At 36.4% G+C, this 18,516-nt stretch overlaps 1 protein-coding gene across 5 annotated transcripts in view; it reads left to right on the top strand.

Annotated features, from left to right (window-relative positions):
• TUT4 (terminal uridylyl transferase 4) overlaps positions 1–18,516 on the top strand; it is a 57,797-nt gene that overhangs the window by 30,061 nt on the left and 9,220 nt on the right. For 2 of the 5 annotated variants that reach the window (XR_006103770.1, XM_042465890.1), the window contains exons 11-26: positions 103–222; positions 655–873; positions 981–1,155; positions 2,291–3,006; positions 6,962–7,112; positions 7,691–7,777; positions 8,862–8,965; positions 9,136–9,193; positions 9,278–9,381; positions 10,173–10,262; positions 11,614–11,727; positions 12,283–12,360; positions 15,218–15,395; positions 15,676–15,723; positions 15,862–15,944; positions 17,774–17,889. Coding sequence is in view for 3 of the 5 variants with exons in the window: in XM_042465890.1 (XP_042321824.1) it covers positions 103–222; positions 655–873; positions 981–1,155; positions 2,291–3,006; positions 6,962–7,112; positions 7,691–7,777; positions 8,862–8,965; positions 9,136–9,193; positions 9,278–9,381; positions 10,173–10,262; positions 11,614–11,727; positions 12,283–12,360; positions 15,218–15,395; positions 15,676–15,723; positions 15,862–15,944; positions 17,774–17,889 (2,441 nt within the window). In the remaining 2 variants the exon portion in view is untranslated. The remainder of the gene's footprint in view (positions 1–102; positions 223–654; positions 874–980; positions 1,156–2,290; positions 3,007–6,961; positions 7,113–7,690; positions 7,778–8,861; positions 8,966–9,135; positions 9,194–9,277; positions 9,382–10,172; positions 10,263–11,613; positions 11,728–12,282; positions 12,361–15,217; positions 15,396–15,675; positions 15,724–15,861; positions 15,945–17,773; positions 17,890–18,516) is intronic. The other 3 variants (XR_006103771.1, XM_042465891.1, XM_042465892.1) reach the window with 3 other exon arrangements.

Here is an 18,516-nt window from a genome sequence, read left to right as displayed (position 1 = left end):
ACTAGAAAATGATGGCTTAATTCAAGATATGCTAAGTTTCACTTTTAAAAAAGAAGAAAAAGTATATTGGAGAACTAAGAATTTTTATTTCCTACTTTGTAGTTGTGTCATATTGACTGCCAAGCAGAAGGTGGCATCCCTTCATATTCCTTTGCCTTAATGGTGATATTTTTTCTTCAACAAAGAGAACCACGCATACTACCATCATATTTAGGCAATTGGGTAAGTTTTAAAAATTAAAATAGAAAGGTCTGGTTTACAAGAAACAGGTAATTAGTTCCATAGACCTAGAAGAGAAAATAAATTCAATTGGCCATAAAATTGCTTTACATTTCTACTTGGAATTTATTTCTAGCCATAATCTATGATATAAAATAAATGCTTATATGTTTCAGTTTCTTTGGTTTGAATAAAGTGCTGCATGTCTCATCATACAATAGCGGAATGGGGGGTTCCCTACTTGAAACCTCTCAATACCTCCCAGCCTGCACTTGTGGGGGGAGGGGGTGGGACAGGGAAACCCTTAGCACTATATTCTGGGAGCTTCTTGGAACAGTTGGGGGAAAGAGGTTTTGTGATGTGTGCCAGGGTCATGTTGGATTCAGCCCTTTTATGATCTTGTTCATTGAAAAACTTTTTCTTGTGTTTCTTTAGATTGAAGGCTTTGATTCTAAGAAGGCTGATGATTACCAGTTGAAAGGAATAAAAGATGAAAAATTTGTAGTGTGGGAGTACAAACAATCAAACAGTGGAGGAGGGAAAAATGCTAGTGCTGCAGAAGGAAAAGCTAAAGGTGAACAGAACAGAGGTAATAAGAGTGCAACAGCCGTAGAAACAGACACCCAGCATAATGCAAAGGAGAAAAATGGCAGTGTAAGTTATTTTCTTTAAATAAAAATAGACTTTTCTTGAATTTCTTCTTCAAATGAAACAATTTAATGACCAAAAAAAAAAAAGTTCCCCTTTTTTGTATCTTTCAGTCTCCGTTAGCATTGGAAACACCACACCAGATATCATTGGGAAAGCTGTGGCTAGAATTGTTGAAGTTTTATACACTGGAATTTGCTTTGGAAGAATATGTTATCAGCATACGGGTACAAGAACTTTTAACCAGAGAGAACAAAATCTGGCCTAAAAGGCGAATAGCCATTGAAGGTAAGGGGAACTGTGTTTTGTGATAATGCTTTGGGAATGCAATATCTTTGCCTTACTTTTTAAATTTTTAAATTTAAATTCTAGCTATTTTGTTTTAGCATACAGTATAAATCCAGTTTGAGTCCCATATGGGAGAATCTATGGGTATTAAGTAGATAAAATTTAGTACATTGTTTCTCTAGAAAGTAATGGTCTTAAGTTGTTTGTTTTGAACTGTAAATAATAATTCATTAATGTGGCAAGTTGCATGCTGTTGCCCTTTTTTTACTTTTATATTAAATTGACTGTTATTTCATTGTCCTCACAAATAAAACAAGTCTGAAACAGCTCACTAGTAAAGAGAAATTAGCTGTTGAGTAGTTACAGGAATGGAAATGGCAAATATGCTCTTTTTTTGTTAAACTACCATTCAGCCTTCTAATAAAAACATGGTAGAAACAGATGAAGATAGGTGTGTGTATGCATATAAAATTTCTCAATAATAGTATAGGATTTGTATCATTTAGAATTATGACCATTATCTGATTAAAGAAATTGAAAGTTTGATTTTTTTTAAAGTTAAGCTTAAAAGTGTGTGACATACAGACTTGAAGGAAACAAAAATAGATAATGCAGTCCAAGGGGGGGGGGTGGATTCAGTATTCTTGTTTACATATAAAGGAATGATACATCTTTCAAGATGGCAGTTGCTAGCTGCAGTTTTTTAGAATACTTGTACAGTGGTACCCCGGGTTACGAATTTAATTCGTTCCGCGGCGCCGTTCGTAACCCGAAAGATTTCGCAACCCGAAAAAGCCATAGCTGCTAGCGCTGGAAAGCCGCGATTTCGTGCGAAAAAGCGCCGAAAAGCACCAAAAAATTTTTCGTAAGCCGAAAAAAAAAACGTAACCCGGAACAGTTTTTTCCTATCTAATTTTTTCGTATCCCAGAAATTTCGTAACGCGGTCATTTCGTATCCCGGGGTACCACTGTATTAGAAATAATTACATTAAATTTTTTTTGCTAAAAAGGTATTAAAATATTTTCTTTAGTTATACTTACCTATTCAATTTAACATGAAATAGTTTGAGACCATATTTGAAGGCCCTAACCAAAAATAAGGAAACTTAAAACTGGTCTGTGTTATTTCTTCTAGATCCTTTTGCACTAAAAAGAAATGTTGCACGGAGCCTGAACAGCCAGATGGTGTTTGAGTACATACTTGAGAGGTTCAGGACAGCATATAAGTATTTTGCGCGTCCACAGAAAAAAGATGGGAGTAAGCCCAAACCAGACACCAGGAAAAAAGAAAAAGGAAAAATTGGTAGCAAAAACCCTGGAGAACCTGCAACCAATTGTTGCCTTTCACAGCAGGATAATATTACAGAGAAGCAGAGCGCAGGCTGTGCATGTAATATACAAGAGTATGAGTTAAATGAATGTAGTGAAATGGAATCTACATCCAGGAGATGTACTTCTGAGAACCTAAAAAGCTCTCTGGTAAAAACACCAGAAATTCTAAATGCAAACTGTGACAGCAGAGAGGAAACTGTATCCCATATTGCTAATGAATGCTGTGAATTAGAACACAAGTCACTTAAGGCAATGGATGATCAAGAGCCTGCAACTGAAGAAAATTGTGTTTTTAGTGAAGATAGGTCCCTTGATGCAGATTCTGTTAGTGAATTATCTGACACTGAAAGTAGACATTCGGTAATGGAATATCCACAAAAGAATATGTGCTCAGGCACTAGCACATCAGCTACCTCGCACAACTGCAAAGCAGTAGGAGAAATTCAAGACACTAAAGATGAAATTGCCACAGAAGATATGCATTATGTGTTTGATAAATTTATTTTGACTTCTGGAAAGGTAAAATGAATTCAAAAATCCTTTAAAATATTTATTTTCATTTTTTTTATTTTCATAAAGTGTTTTTCCCAGATGTTTGTTAAATAAAACAAGGCTAGTCTTATTTTACCAGACTCCATTACCAGAATGAAGCAGCATATTCTTTTAGCCATTTGACCATAGTGCCTTCATTAGATTGTTTTCTTTAACATTCTTCAAGCCTGGAATAAATCTGCTGAATGCAGAGTTTTTAACACTTTTTTAGACTTTAAATGCTTCACCACACCCTAATGGACAATTTTGTTGATTCATGACTTTGTATCAGTTTTCCTCCAGGAAAGAAAAAATAAATGTGTCCTATGCAGGATTCACGAGGCTTCATCCTTTTTCCATCAAGACTTTCCCACCAGTGCATTGAAGTGTAGGTCTTATGAGCTAGATCAGTGATTCTCAGTTTGGTCCTTTTGGATTTCAACTCTCAGAATTCCTGACTGTTGGCCAAGCTGGCTGGGGATTCTGGGAGTTGAAGTCCAAAATACTTAAAGGACCAAAGTTTGGAAACCACTGAGCTAGATAGCTGCTTTCAAGGAATCTTCTAAAAGCCAAACATTTTAGAAGGAATTAACATTCTGACCAGAGCACTAGTGTCCTTTTTTTTCTTATGAGGGAATAATTATAGTGCTGTGACTAAGGACTGTCCCCCTACCTCAAAAATACATATGTTCAAGGCTGATACAATATATCTTTGAAGTCTTCTCACTTTAGTGCAAGTTTTTATTTCTAAACTAGGAACAAATGGAATAGAGAAAGCCTTTATGCATTATGGCATCTTCTAAGTCCATATAATTATCCATAAAGGTTAAGTAAAGTACTAAAGAATTCATCAGTCCTCTGGAACAGATTTCAGGTAGCATCTGGCAAATCAACTAAAGTTCAATATATTTAATCATTTTTCAAAGTGAATAACTGCATGACATATAAAGCAAAAATGCAGGCAGTACAGCAGAAGATATCAGACTTTGACTCCATATCACAGTACAGATTTGGCACTCTTCTTTGGATCTAATGCATCTGATTCCAACATATTCATATTGCTAGGCCATTACACAAGCCCTTCTATTGTAAATATAAATAATAGATTATTTATCATTTTGTTTGTTTTCTCTTTGTTCTTGAAGATTTATTTCACAGTATCTGCTTTTGACATCCTCTAGTGTCATAGTTTTAGTAGCATTTTCATTAATCAAACTTGTCATGATGCACATAAAAGCATTCTCAGCACTTTTATTATGTAAACTTTGGAAATATCTGAAATAAAATACACCATAGCAGAGCTGATACATCATAGCAGAGTTGATAAAATATACAGAACAACTAGGTGGGCAACCATATGTTATTTGAACTGCAACGGCTAGTTCATTGTCTGTGCTGGCTAGAGCTATTGATAGTTGCATCTACATCTGGAGGGCCACGTATTACCCACCAAACTAAAGAAAGGTTTAGAAAGTTTGTAGAGTTCATCTGCATTTTCATAGATATAGATTTCCTGATCCTTATTTTATTTATATCACCTGTTGTTCTAAACATGAGATCCAAGGGAGATTTCAACAAGGTTAAAACAAGATAGAATCTGAAGACAAGGGTTCAGGTCCCCACCATGGAAATCTGCCATGGAAACCCACTGGGTGACGGTGGGCAAATCACACTCTGTCAGCCTCAGGGGAAGGCAACGGCAAACCTCCCTTGAATAAATCTTGTCAAGAAAACCCTATGATAGGGTTGCCATAAGTTGGAAACCGCTTGAAGGCACATAACAATAAAAACAAGAAGTATAATTGTCTGGCCATAATAAAGCCTAGTTTCAACGGAAACCTGGTTTAGATTTGCCAAGCAGTGTGATTTTTATTTATTTGTTTGTTGCTGCTTGCACTTGCAGTGGAATATGAGCAAACCACAAACTCTCTGTGCTTTGTTCAGTATAATATCTGAACACGATAGAAGTCAGGACACTGGTTTTTCTCCCAACAAGCCAGGTCATAGTTTGCTTGGTATGTATGTATGTATGTATTTAATTAATTAATTAATTAATTTCTCAGGTTCATTATGGAAAGGATAAGGCAGAGTTCCAGCTCCTACTGAATTCAAATTTCATACTAAAGAAACTATGGGCTGGAACAGACAGGCAAAAAAAGCTGGCTGCCCGGTGGCTTGGGGATGTGACTTATGCACTATGCACACCCCCAAGCCAGCAGGAAGCCACCGTGGAGCTGTCCAGCTGTTTACACGGTGGCAGCTTTTCGGTCTCTGACAGTGCGGCATTTATTTTGCACAGGAAAAAATCCAGATTGGGGCCATGATGTGCAGTTGCCACGGCCCCAATCCAGTGCTCAAAGGGGCAGCTGTTTCGGCTCTATTACAGAATTTCTTGTTTAGTAATATTAGCTCAGTATTCTACCTTCAAATTTTGAACAAGGGAAAGAATTCTAGATCTAAGTCTTTGAAGGGCATCTAAAACACCAATGCAAAAACAAAGAAACAGCATCTTACTCTAAAGTTGTTTCTTTTCTCCCACTAACAGAATTGTTCAGGCTGCATATGAGGCACCATACTTGCCAATACCTGTGCTTATTTTCTCAGCACCTAATATTTCACCTTCCATTTTGTTTCTTGGTATATCCTTCACAACCATGATTTCTCTGCTTAATTGTACAACAAAATGCACTGCATAATTCTAAAGGTTTCTGTAATGTAGGGCCCTTTCTGTTTTCTTATTCTTTCCAAGCATGTTGCTAGTTGAGGAATATTTAATTCCCTTGTATAGTTGTCCCTTCCAGCAACAGACCACTGCTTTCCACTATTCATATGGTGCAGAGAGAAAGTTATGGTTTTCTAAAAGTAGTTGAATGTGCTGTGTATTTTTCCCCATTCCACCGTCAATCTTCAGTGTTGATTTTTCCCATCCCCATCCTTTCTTTGGTTTGAAGTTAGGCCAGTTGATTGTAGGAGGTATCAAGTACTAGGAATATTTATGTTGTTGCCTTTGAAGTGGGTAGGGAATTAAGCACTAATTACATCTGTCTGTACAGTGGTACCCCGGGTTACGAATGTAATTCGTTCCGCGGCGCCGTTCGTAACCCGAAAAATTTCGCTAGCCGAAAAAGCCATAGCCGCTAGCGCTGAAAGCCGCGATTTCGTGTGAAAAAGCGCCGAAAAGCACCAAAAATTTTTTCGTAAGCCGGAAAAAAAAACGTAACCCGAAACAGTTTTTTCCTATTTATTTTTTTCGTATCCCGGAAATTTCGTAACGCGGTGATTTCGTATCCCGGGGTACCACTGTATATAGTTTTCTGGCATGGGGACCACTTTGGGGAAATGTGATTATGCTATTACAGGTTGAGTATTCCTTATCCAGAATCCCAAAATCTGAAATACTCCAAAATAATTGTCTACATGGGTGGCTGACACAGTGACAACTTTGCTTTCCGTTGATTTAGTGTATACAAACTTTGTTTCATGCACACAGTTGTTAAAAATATTATGTATAAAACTACCACGAGTCTATGTGTATAAAGTGTACACAAAACATGAATGAATTTCATGTTTAGACTTAGGTCCCAAGATATTTTGTGATGTGTATGAAAATCCCCAAAAATCTGAAATCCAAAATACTTTTAGTCACAAGCATTTTGGATTAGCAAGACTCAACCTATAGCTAACAAATAAGCAACTATGAGAAGATAGCAGATTCCCAAAACTATACAGTGAATTCAAAGACATAACCATGTTAGTCTTGATCAGTATGCAAAGGGATATTGTGACAGTCTTAAAGGTGCTACAAGATCGCTTGATTACAGTGAACTGAACTAGTACTTGAATCCAACACTTTTCATTGGAACATACTTGCTTTCTTTAAGGGAAAAGAGACAGCTTATTTAAACATTTTTAATATAAAATATTGTGTTTTTTTCTGCTGTAGCCTCCAACAATAGTATGCAGTATCTGCAAAAGAGATGGCCATTCCAAAAATGACTGCCCGGAAGATTTTAAGAAAATTGACCTAAAACCACTACCACCAATGACAAGTAGATTTAGAGAAATACTTGATCTAGTGTGTAAAAGGTGCTTTGGTAAGTACAATTTTGCTGTTTTGACCAAGTGGGTAGTTCTCAGTTAAAAACTGAAACAGAAAACATATTCGGCTCACACTAAGATAGGATTTCTTCTGCTATGGAAGTGGAAAATAAAGATATTTCGGACACTAGAACAAACTTCTTTTGTAGTTCACTATAAGGCTTGGGTGGGAATTTTGTGACTCTTTAGATGTTGTAGAATTATATATAATTACTGCTTTTCTCTACTGTTGGCTGAGGGGGCTAGAGTTGCTGTGGCTTGTGGCTAAGCAAAATTTTAGATAGGCACAGGAGTTTTACTCCTCTTTTAAAGGCAACAGGATTTGGTGAGGGGAATTAACTTCAGCAATCCTGGTACCTTTTGAGAACAGTACAGGATCTTGTTTTTTTTCTTCAGGGATTTTTCTGATGCTCAAATATCTGCTGATATTTCACTCACTGAATGCTTTACTAATCCCCATAATTTGCTGGGGCCATCTAGAGCCAGCATTTTTCAATTATAGAATGCAGCCATATTATCTACAGTTTGATTATTAGGTACTGATAAATTCCTTTATTAACTTTTATTTCTTTAGATGAATTATCACCTCCTTTCTCAGAGCAACAAAATCGAGAGCAGATTTTGGCAAGTTTGGAAAGATTTATTCGAAAAGAATATAATGGTATGCAATAGGAAACATTAAAGACATTTTGTTTTTATAAATAAAAGTACTTTTTTGCAACATAGCCTATTCTTTACAAATCAGATTTATTTATTACACATATACATACCTCTTCTAAAATGGGAACTGGTTTGTAACAAAACATTGAATATATAGTGGTGATTCAAACCTAATTACATTTTGTATAGTCCCACTGAAATTACTGAAATTATTTAGATTTAAATTAGTTATGACTGGTATAATTCCTATTGGCTTCAAATGATCTATTGTAATTATGTCTATTTCCAGTACTTTCAGATCAAAATCAGTAGATTGTACTAATATTAGAAAAATGTATCAAATGTAAGACTAGCTTAGTTTTAGTATCACATAACTTTAAGCTTTAAGCGAGATTCACAAAAAGCATCTGAAGTCAATAGTAACATCAAATTAATAGCATACAAAGTATGCAACTGTATTCTTTTTTAAAAATTGTGCTGGTGTGCATATTGGCAAGAATAAATTTGAATCTTTCTAGGTCAGATATCTTATGAAGTAATATCTCTAGTCGCAAGGGGATGGTAGCCAAGGAGAATGTAGTTTGGTTTGTGTTATACTTTGGAGGGAGAGGTTGATTTTATTTTATTTATAACTAATCTTTCTCCCAAAAGTGGGATTTGTGTACTCAATAGGAGAAAGTTAGGAATTTGGATGTAACATGTATTCTCGGGGAAAATTAACTGAAACAGTGTTCCTATGGGACAAGTTTTTTAAAAAAACTTACTTTGAATGTATTCATTAAAAACTAAGGTAGAATTGCATGAGTTTTAAAAGTATTATAAAGGAAAATTTCTTTTAAAACAGTACATGTTTCAGTTCCTTGACAAATATTTTTGGACACTGAAGAACATCTAGGCATTGGATAAATATATTCTTGAAAAGTGTGGTGGGACCACCAGCAGAAATTGCATTGGGCCTTCAAAAATATGAATTATAATGGTTTCTTTGTGAAGCATATTATAATATGATCTGCTAGCAATTCTTCTACTGTGAGTGTGTCAAAAATTAATTTTAAATATTTGTTAAACCCTGCTTTTTTGATTAGACAAGGCCAGGCTATGCCTGTTTGGTTCTTCAAAAAATGGATTTGGATTCCGTGACAGTGACCTGGATATTTGCATGACACTGGAGGGCCATGAAAATGCAGAGGTAATTCATTTTTTTAAAAAAATAAATTTTATATAGTCAAAGGAAGATTTATTCTAATGTTATACATGTATTCAGACATGCTATACATGTATCCTTGCTGTTCTATAAATTGTTCTTGAATTTATGTAGGTAGTAACACAAATTTTTTATTCATTTATTTTTTTCTCTAGAAATTAAATTGTAAGGAAATTATTGAAAATTTGGCAAAGGTTCTTAAGAAGCATCCAGGTATGCATATTGTAATGTATGTTGCTTAATATTTGCATTTATGTATACTTTTTGGTTTTACATACAGAAATCTTACCTTCTCAGGTTTAAGAAACATCCTGCCTATAACTACAGCCAAAGTGCCTATAGTAAAATTTGAGCACAGACGAAGTGGTTTAGAAGGAGATATCAGTTTATACAATACACTGGCAAGTATCTATTACAGAAAAAGTCAGAATGCTGTTCCAAGTTGTTAATTCTTTAAAACCTAAAAATTGAAAGTAACATTTGGCCTTTTAGGCCAGAAGAGGGCAAAGTACAACTCTCTGAGCCACGTGTAGCTCCTTTTTGAAACCTTCCTGTATAGAAAGGTCAAAAGTATAACAAAGGGACTTTGAACTCATTGAAGCATGTTGATTGCTCCTCCATAGCCCTTCACGGTTACCTTTCTTTGTATTATCAGGTACTGCCAGCCACTTTTAAAAAAAGTACTGTATATACTCATGTATAAATTGAAACATTTACACAAAAAATTTGACTTATACATGGGTCAGTATGGTAAAATCCTCTGTCACTGTCGGGCTTTCTCCTGCGGAGAAGGCTAGACACTAGATGAGGAAGAGAAGCGAACGTTTGCTATGAAGGATGTGCGATGAAGCAGGTGTGTGCTGAGCCCCACAGGTCATGCCAAATTCCATAATTTTCTCTCCAAAACCTGCCGTTGGCTTATAGATGAAGTTGACTTATAGTCGAGTATACATGGTAACAGTCTTGATTCAGTATAAAAATACTTAGGTAATTTTCTCAAGCTAACATACACATCAGGAAAGGGCATTTTTTTAAAATCAGCTATCAGGTTTACTGCCAACAATGAGAAATGCTAGACATTGTAGTCCAACAGCATCTTGAGGGCTGTACTTTGCCCATGCCTAATTTAAACTATAAACAATGTAAGTACTGAATCATAGCCTGATAGCTAAATCCTTGACTTGTTTTCAAGGCACAACACAATACAAGGATGCTTGCAACATATGCCGCCATTGATCCAAGAGTGCAATACTTAGGATATACAATGAAAGTTTTTGCAAAGGTAAGTATAGATTATAGATATGATCAGTAGATGTGTTGTTTCTGTTCAGTGATTTTTTTTGGAATAGTTAGTACTTATTCAAGTAGATGTCTTTTTAAAAATTTGACTCACAAGTCATATTGAACATCAACATTGTTTTCTTGCTTGTCTGATACTATATTCTTTGTTTTCTAGTGCTAACCTATAGATTGCTAATCCATATAAGATAGATATGTGGATTTATTGTTGATTTCCCTTTCATTTGCAATTTGAAGTATGTTCCAAAAAAAGAAACCAGTACTATATCTGTATATTTAGGCTTTACATCTAATGTTTTTCTTGTCAGTGTCTCATTAATTAAAATGTGAATGAAATTCCAGCCAGGATCCAGAGCAGCATTTTAAACACATTTATGAAGTCACCAGTTAGATTTTTGATTTTTTGGAAGAAGAGACATCCATAATGTATCATAAATGTAGAAAACATGCACGGGTAGCTGTGTTGACCATTTAGTAAATTCAAACAAAAATCCACAAAAGTGATACCTTTATTGGCCAACCAAAATGCAAAATATACTTGTTGCAAGCTTTTGAAACTCCACTGGCTTTTTCATCAGGCAAGATGTTACATATCAAACAGGAGAAAAAATGGAGATGTTAGTAAGACACCTGCATTTTGTTGTTTCTGTCCTTAGTTATGATGGGATGGGAAGGGTATCTTTAGCAGGCTGGCCCCCTCTTCTGGCCATGTGGCAATAGGGAGATTTTCAAAGGCTAGGACATTTAAAGTTCATTTGCATATCAACAAGGACTCCTCTTTTGCAATCCAATATGTCACCATTCTTGTGAGGCCACAGACCTCTTTGTAGGCAGAGGATAATGGATTCCTCAAGAAGTCTCCATGTTTTTGCATCAGGAACATTTTGGTAGATGTAGAGGTAAAACATGCCAATCCAGTCCAAATTTGAGGGGGCGGGGGTTGTTTTACCTTAGTTGAAGGTCCTAGTCCACTGGCTCACTGGGATAAATATGTTTTGAACACCTATCAGTTTCAAATGTGTGACATGAAAGCTGCTGCTTAAGAAACATGAGTCAAGATTCATGATGGTCTGTGAAACTAGTTTGTACAGTCTGGATCTTGAACCTTTTTGTTGTCTTCCTAGAGATACAACAGCTTTCTGTATTATTAGTCTACATGCGTACATTTTACTTTGGATTTCATTCAAGATAGAGGCTGACATTTAGGCTCAGGTTTTGTGGCAGTCTCACAAAATACCTTTTTATATTAACAAATAGTATTTCCCCCCAATATCATATTGTGAGAGCTAAATGTCTTGTCATATATTCGTTTTATTCAAAATGTATCTAACCAGCGCTGTGATATTGGAGATGCATCCAGAGGGAGTCTCTCTTCATATGCCTATATCCTTATGGTGTTATATTTCCTACAACAAAGAGAACCACCAGTAATCCCAGTTCTTCAAGAGGTAAGTTTAGTGAGATGATGCCATGTAAAACATTAAGAATTCTTGTTTATTCTCAATTGACTTTCCATAGGGTACTGGTGTTGGATGTGGTTCTTTTTAAAGCGTTGTTGAGTTCAGAATTGGGTATTTTCCTAAACATTCTAGGTGTTCTCAGCATTGTCACTGTGAGCTTGTCTTTTGTTTGCTTCACACATCATGAGAAAGCACTGAATTAATGTAGACCTTTAGAACATCATACTTGCTTCTTACATAGTGAAAATTCTGTAAACACAATTATTGTATTTCATGTTATCCTTGGGCATAACCTAGCCTGGGGTAACACACTCATCCTCTTATCTGCTCCCTGCCCCCACATCTTGCATTCAAGATCAAAAGGTATCATTTGTGGAAAGTTTAACCTATAACATCATATTCCATTTTTTAAAAATCACTGTTACATATGGAAAGATCCACATGGGCTCCTGTTAACATTTTCAGATATGTTTTTGTTGTTTTCAGAAGAAAGAACAGCTTTGAATTTTGTATTTATTTGGTTTTTTCCATTTCTGCCTCTAGATATTTGATGGACAACAGATCCCTCAGAGAATGGTTGATGGGTGGAATGCTTTCTTCTTTGATGATACTGAAGAACTGGTAATGCTTTAACTCTAGAATAATCAATAAGTTCTTAAGTCTTGATTTATTATATTACATTTATTCTTAATTAAGTGTGGTGTAGTGGTTTGAGGATTGGACTATGACTCTGGAGACCAGAGTTCAATTACCTACTTGGCCATGAAATCACTGGGTGACCTTGGACAAATCACATGCTCTCTGCCTCAGGGCAAGGCAATGGCAAAGCCCTGGTGGCTCAGTGGTTAAATGCCTGTACTGCAGCCATTCATTCAAAACCACAAGGTTGCGAGTTCAAGACCAGCAAAAGGGCCCAAGCTTGACTCAGGCTTGCATCCTTCCGAGGTCGCTAAAATGAGTACCCAGACTGTTGGGGGCAAATTAGCTTACTTGCTAATTAGCTTACTTGCTGTTCACCGCTATGATCTTTGGAATAGCGGTATATAAAAAAAACAAATTATTATTATTATTATTATGGCATGCCTCTGAGCAAATGTTCCCAAAAAAACAACATGATAAGTTCGCCTTAGGGTCACCATAAGTTGGAAATGACTTGAAGGCATACAACAACAACAATTCTTAAATATTTATGTCTTGTATTCCCTAAACAACCCCCTCCCCAGCTTTTTGCACAATCTATTGGACAAAGGAAGTGCAAACATAGAAGGGAAAAATGGAAGTCATTCTGGAAAATGGTAACATTCCAGCAGGTGACCTCAAGTAATTTAGAATTTAAAAAATCATATCTTTTGAACTATCTCATGTTTTCCCTGTTGGCCAGTAAATCTTCTAGATCTCACATGCTTGGTTTTTAAAGAACAAGTTCAAAGGACATGTTCAGTTGATATACAAGATTCAGTAATTTGTTTTCCCTTACTGGGAAAGATTTTCTACTTGTATGTTTCCCCTGTATTTAGCTCTTTTATGCCTGTTTTTCCGTAAAATTTGCCTAAAGTATAATAGTAAGGAAACTGGCAGTTAGAAAGCAAAATAACAAGAAATAATAAGACATCTAAAATCAAATAAGGTCAGCCAGTTAAATGTCGTTAAAATAAGACAAAGGTTTTAAAAGGACAAATTATCTGTATATACTAAGCATCTATTTAGAGAAGAGGTCTTTGCATATTGGCAGATAGAAGCTGACATAACATATTTGGGGTACAGACATGAGGAAAAAATTGTATATCTAAGCTGTGTTTTCTGACACTTTAGATTTTTTTTAATGATTGCAAGAACAGGTAAGAAGCTCATACACTTCTGGTGATTTGACCCATGTAGGAATACACTTGTCCTTCCACATTTGCGGCTTTGACTTTTGTGGATTTGATTATTTATAGATTTTATTAATATGTTCTCTCTAGGAATGTCTAGGTCCTCCAGCGCAACTCTATGGTCAACTTTAACCAGAAGTCACATTGAAGGACCTAGAGATTCCTAGAACGAACACTCCACTAGGCTTTTGTAGCTCCTCCAGCATAATTCTGCGATTCATGTCTGGCAGATGTTGCACTGGAGGACCTAGAGATTCCTAGAGAGGTGTTCTCTCAGGTAGAAGCATAGTATTTTTGTTATTTGTGGTTTTCCCACATTCACGGGGGGTCCTGTGCCCCCAACCTCAGCAAATGTGGAGGGACGAATGTAGTACAATTTGCCAGTAGCCTAGGCTGTTCAGAGAGTTTGCATGTGAAAGACTTCCTTGCCCTGTCCTCTGCATTGCTTATCCTCCTGGCAGAATTAAAGCAGTCCTTCAGGTTCCTTGTCCAAGCCGTCTATATGGACCTGGCAGCATAGTAGTTCCACAATCCTCGTTTTAGATAGAAAATACAGCCTGGTGTTAAAAGATTATTGAGATACTCAGCTTGCTGTATCTCTGCTTCCACAGTAGCAAGGTTAGTCTGGCTCAAACATTGGAATAGTGACATGCAAAAATCCAGAGCAAATCTAGCCTCAGCCCTCTTTTGGTGCTCTTAAAGATACTCTTATAGAAACCAAAGATAAGAAGGCTATGTTGTCACAGTAAAGAAAGGAAGCAACATGGCAATTTCAGCAACCTTTTCATTCCTTTTGTCCCTTTTATCTCCTCTCCCATCCTATAGACCAGGGGTAGGCAACCTGCGGCCCACGGGCCAGATGCGGCCCGGCGAGGCCTTGGGACTGGCCCCAGACCGGTCCTGCCACCGATTGCCACCGGGGCCTTTGGCCTCTCGATGTGCTGGGGCAAGGGGGGCAATTGTCTATAGACACCTCAGAAACATGCATTTATATTAACATTTTTTTAAAAATCAGCAATTTTTTTTGTGTGTCCTCCACTATTTTTTTAAAAAAAGTGTCCACCATTTGAAAATGCTGTCCTACATTTGTCCCGGTTTATTTATTTATTTAAAATTTAAAAAATTATTTAATTATTTTTGTTTTGGCTTCGGCCCCCCAGTTGTCTGAGGGACAGCAACCTGGCCCCCGGCTCAAAACAGTTGCCTACCCCTGCTATAGACTTTAGAACATTTAAGTCTGCCTGAGCAGGATCACAGTAATAATGGTAGTAATTAACAAATAGTCCAGAAAGGAAGGAGATGATCTGTACAGTTTTGGTAGAATTCAACTTTTCAGGTCTAACCTATCTCCATGCTAAAGTTGTTAAGAGGAAGATGCGCTCATTTTGAGCTTGCACAAGTAGATAATTTTCCAAGAACACAAAAAATACTTGAATTATTTTCTTCTGCTACTCTGCAGATATAGATTGTGGGCAATATACTTTCACACTAGATTCATATCAAGTACTTCATAATGCATTATTTCATAGCCACCCCCAAAGTAAAATATTATGATTAGAAGAAGACTCTCTGTTTACTTCATATATACTGTTATAATTTTTATACAGAGAAAACGATTACCCTCTCTTGGGAAAAACACAGAATCACTGGGAGAACTTTGGTTAGGGTTACTGCGATTTTACACTGAAGAATTTGACTTCAAGGAATATGTCATCAGCATTCGGCAGAAGAAACTGTTAACTACATTTGAGAAACAGTGGACATCCAAATGCATTGCTATTGAAGGTATTTATGAAATACCTATTAAATAAAAAATGTAATACATTTCTGTAGAGGAATTATTAGATTAATTTAGTGAAAATTTGTCTTGCATTTCCTACACTCAACACCATTTGTTAATAGGAGGCTGCTTTTAAAAACATCCTGTGTCCATAACTCTCCTGTGAGAGAATGTTGTTATAGCAGAAACTACAGAAATAGCATTTAATAGCAGCTTAATAGGAAACATATGCTACTTAAATTTCATACCTGCCTGTTAAATATGTTTTTTATTACCTTTCCTTAGATCCTTTTGACTTGAATCATAACCTGGGTGCAGGAGTTTCCAGAAAAAGTAAGAGTTGAAAACTACTACTTAGCAGTAATACATTTCTAAGGCAGTATGTCTTCTTTAGTGTGCCTATTTCTTTCTATCTTCATATACATGTTCGTTTGCATACACACATACACATATTTGTCTTTTCTTTCATAGTGACCAATTTCATAATGAAGGCATTAATCAATGGGAGAAAACTATTTGGTACTCCTTTCTGTCCAGTCTTGGGAAGAGAAGCTGTAAGTTCTCTCATCTTGTAACTTACACTCTTTTGCTGTAAACATAAATGCTGGGATATTTATGTATGTGTGTATGGTGCTTTAAACAAGTAGCTAACACTCATGCAATTCTAGACTGGTATTTGGAAGACTAGGACTTGGAAGAGCAGCTATGAAGGAATTAGGCAAGTGTAAAGATATAAGGTTAAGATTATCCATGCCATTGTATTTCCCATTTCTATGTATGATTATGAAAGCTGGACAGTGTAGAAAGCTAATAGAAAGAAAATAATTTCATTTGAAATGTGGCCCTGGAGAAAACTTCTATGGATAGGGTGGATTGCTAAAAAGACAAATATTTGAATCCTAAAGCAAATCTAGCCTGAACTCTCCCTAGAAGCCAAAATAACTAAACAGAGTCTGTCGTACTTCAGATATATCATGAAAAGACAGGACTCACTAGAAAAGACAATAATGCTTGATAAGGTAGAAGGCAATAGGAAAATTAAAAGAGGAAGACTGCATTACAAATGGATAGACTCAATCAAGGAAGCCATGACCCTGAGTAGGGCTGTTGATAATAGGGCGATGAAGGTCTCTCATTCATGAGATCACCATTAGTTGAAGTTGACGATGGCAGTTAACAAATAATTTGATAAATGAGGAGAATAAAGTTGGTAGAACTTAATCAAGCACTTTTTGGCACTTACTTTTTTTTATCAAAACATATGACTTGCTTCCTCACAACTTTTTCTCCTTCACACATTCCCAGGATTTACTACTTTCCTCAGGATGGGAACCTTGGGGCCTCCAGATGTTTTAATATGGTCTACAAATCCCATTAATCCCAGCCAGTACGACCAATAGTAGTCCAAAACATCTGGAGTATGGCCAATAGTAGTCCAAAACATCCCAACTCCTGTTGAAAGCTTTCTCTTTTAGATTGCCTAATGCCCTGTAAAAGATATCATCTTCAATCCTATACGAGCTAATCTAAGAGTACAGTGGTGCCTCGGGTTACGAAATTAATTCGTTCCGCCATTCCTTTCGTAACCCGAAAATTTCGTAACCCGAAACACTTTTTCCGTTAGCACTGGAAAGCCTATAACTGCACTTTGCAGCATTTGAATTTCGCGCCGAAATGATTTCGTAACCCGAAAAATATTTCGTAACCCGAAACAGTTTCTGCCAATCCAACTTTTTCGTATCCCGGAAATTTCGTAACCCGATCATTTCGTATCCCGAGGCACCACTGTATGCCCCACTGAACTGAATGTTGCTTGTCTCTGAGCAGAAAAGCCTAGGTTTGCACTGATTCTGACTGCCTTTCCTTTTTTACTTTTCAAGTACTAGCAATGGGACTCACCTTTCCTCTTCCCATATTAATGAATGTTTTGCTTAATATGCTGTTCAAACTGTATGGCCTCAAAAAAGGACTGAGAGATCCTTGATCTCACAGGAAGTAACTTTTTGTTTTGCTTCAAACAAAAGGGGCATCTATGCCTGCCTGAATAGATACCCCTCCATATTGAAACCAGCACCACCAACATCTTGACAAAATACAGGCCTTTGACTAACATTGCTAGTTTTTTTCCTCCTGTATATTATTTTTAATACCATTGCCTAATGAAGAAGCCAGTGGATCTTTGAAAGCTTATTATATGTATGTTGGCCCAATAAAGGTATCACTGTGTAGTGAATTTTGGATGTTACTGTGCTTTCCTATATGGCCAACATGGCTACCCCAGGATATGTTTCTCTCTGTTTTTCCTGGTTCCTATTTTCTCACTGTTGAAAGTAAACGCAGAGAACTTGTAGGTAAAAATGATTGTTGTTGTTTTCTTTTTCAGGAGTACTTTTTCAATTCTAAAGTACTGACTGATGGAGAACTAGCACCTAATGACAGATGTTGCCGTGTCTGTGGCAAAATTGGTCACTACATGAAGGACTGCCCCAAAAGGAGGAGGTTAGGAAAATATATACACCCACTCATTTAAAACAAATTCATGTTGAATATAAAATAAAATATTTTGTAGGGGAAGTCTTCACATCCTGTTTTCATGTTCTTTTTCATTGCAAGCCTGAATCTTACATTTGTACTGCTGAAAACTTTTGGGTTTTTTAACTTCTAAAAACTGTTTTGTTTTTTTAAAGTTTCATGTTCAGTCTTTCCCCCCAAATAACTTTGGCTGTGCATAAAAGTTGGGATAAAATAGTGGTAAATATTGTAATAAATTACCTAAATGCTTTGTTATTATCTTTTTTAAGTGCTATATCTGCCCTCTGCCTGGAAGGGTTAAATGTGGTAATGGATCAGAAAGTCATTTGGAATCATTTTGAAAGATTTTCTTGGTGATAACCTAACATTGACTTCCTTTTTATTATTTCTGACTTCATTAGCCTCTGAGAAAGGGGGCAAACCACTTAATGGTACTTCAGAGATTAGGAAGTTTACCACAAGGCTTTTTGCAGCTCAGATCTCGGGTGACTCCTGGTTCAGCTATGCGAATTGACGTCATAACGTGAATGTTTTTTCACACCTGATTGCCCTTCTGAATCGAGAGGGAATAGAATCAAAGGCAAGTCACGTGAT

This window comes from Sceloporus undulatus, chromosome 4 (assembly GCF_019175285.1).
Source record: "Sceloporus undulatus isolate JIND9_A2432 ecotype Alabama chromosome 4, SceUnd_v1.1, whole genome shotgun sequence".
Taxonomy (NCBI): Eukaryota; Metazoa; Chordata; class Lepidosauria; order Squamata; family Phrynosomatidae; genus Sceloporus; species Sceloporus undulatus.
Note: the sequence above shows the minus strand (reverse complement) of the source record. Positions and strands in the feature narration are given on the sequence as shown.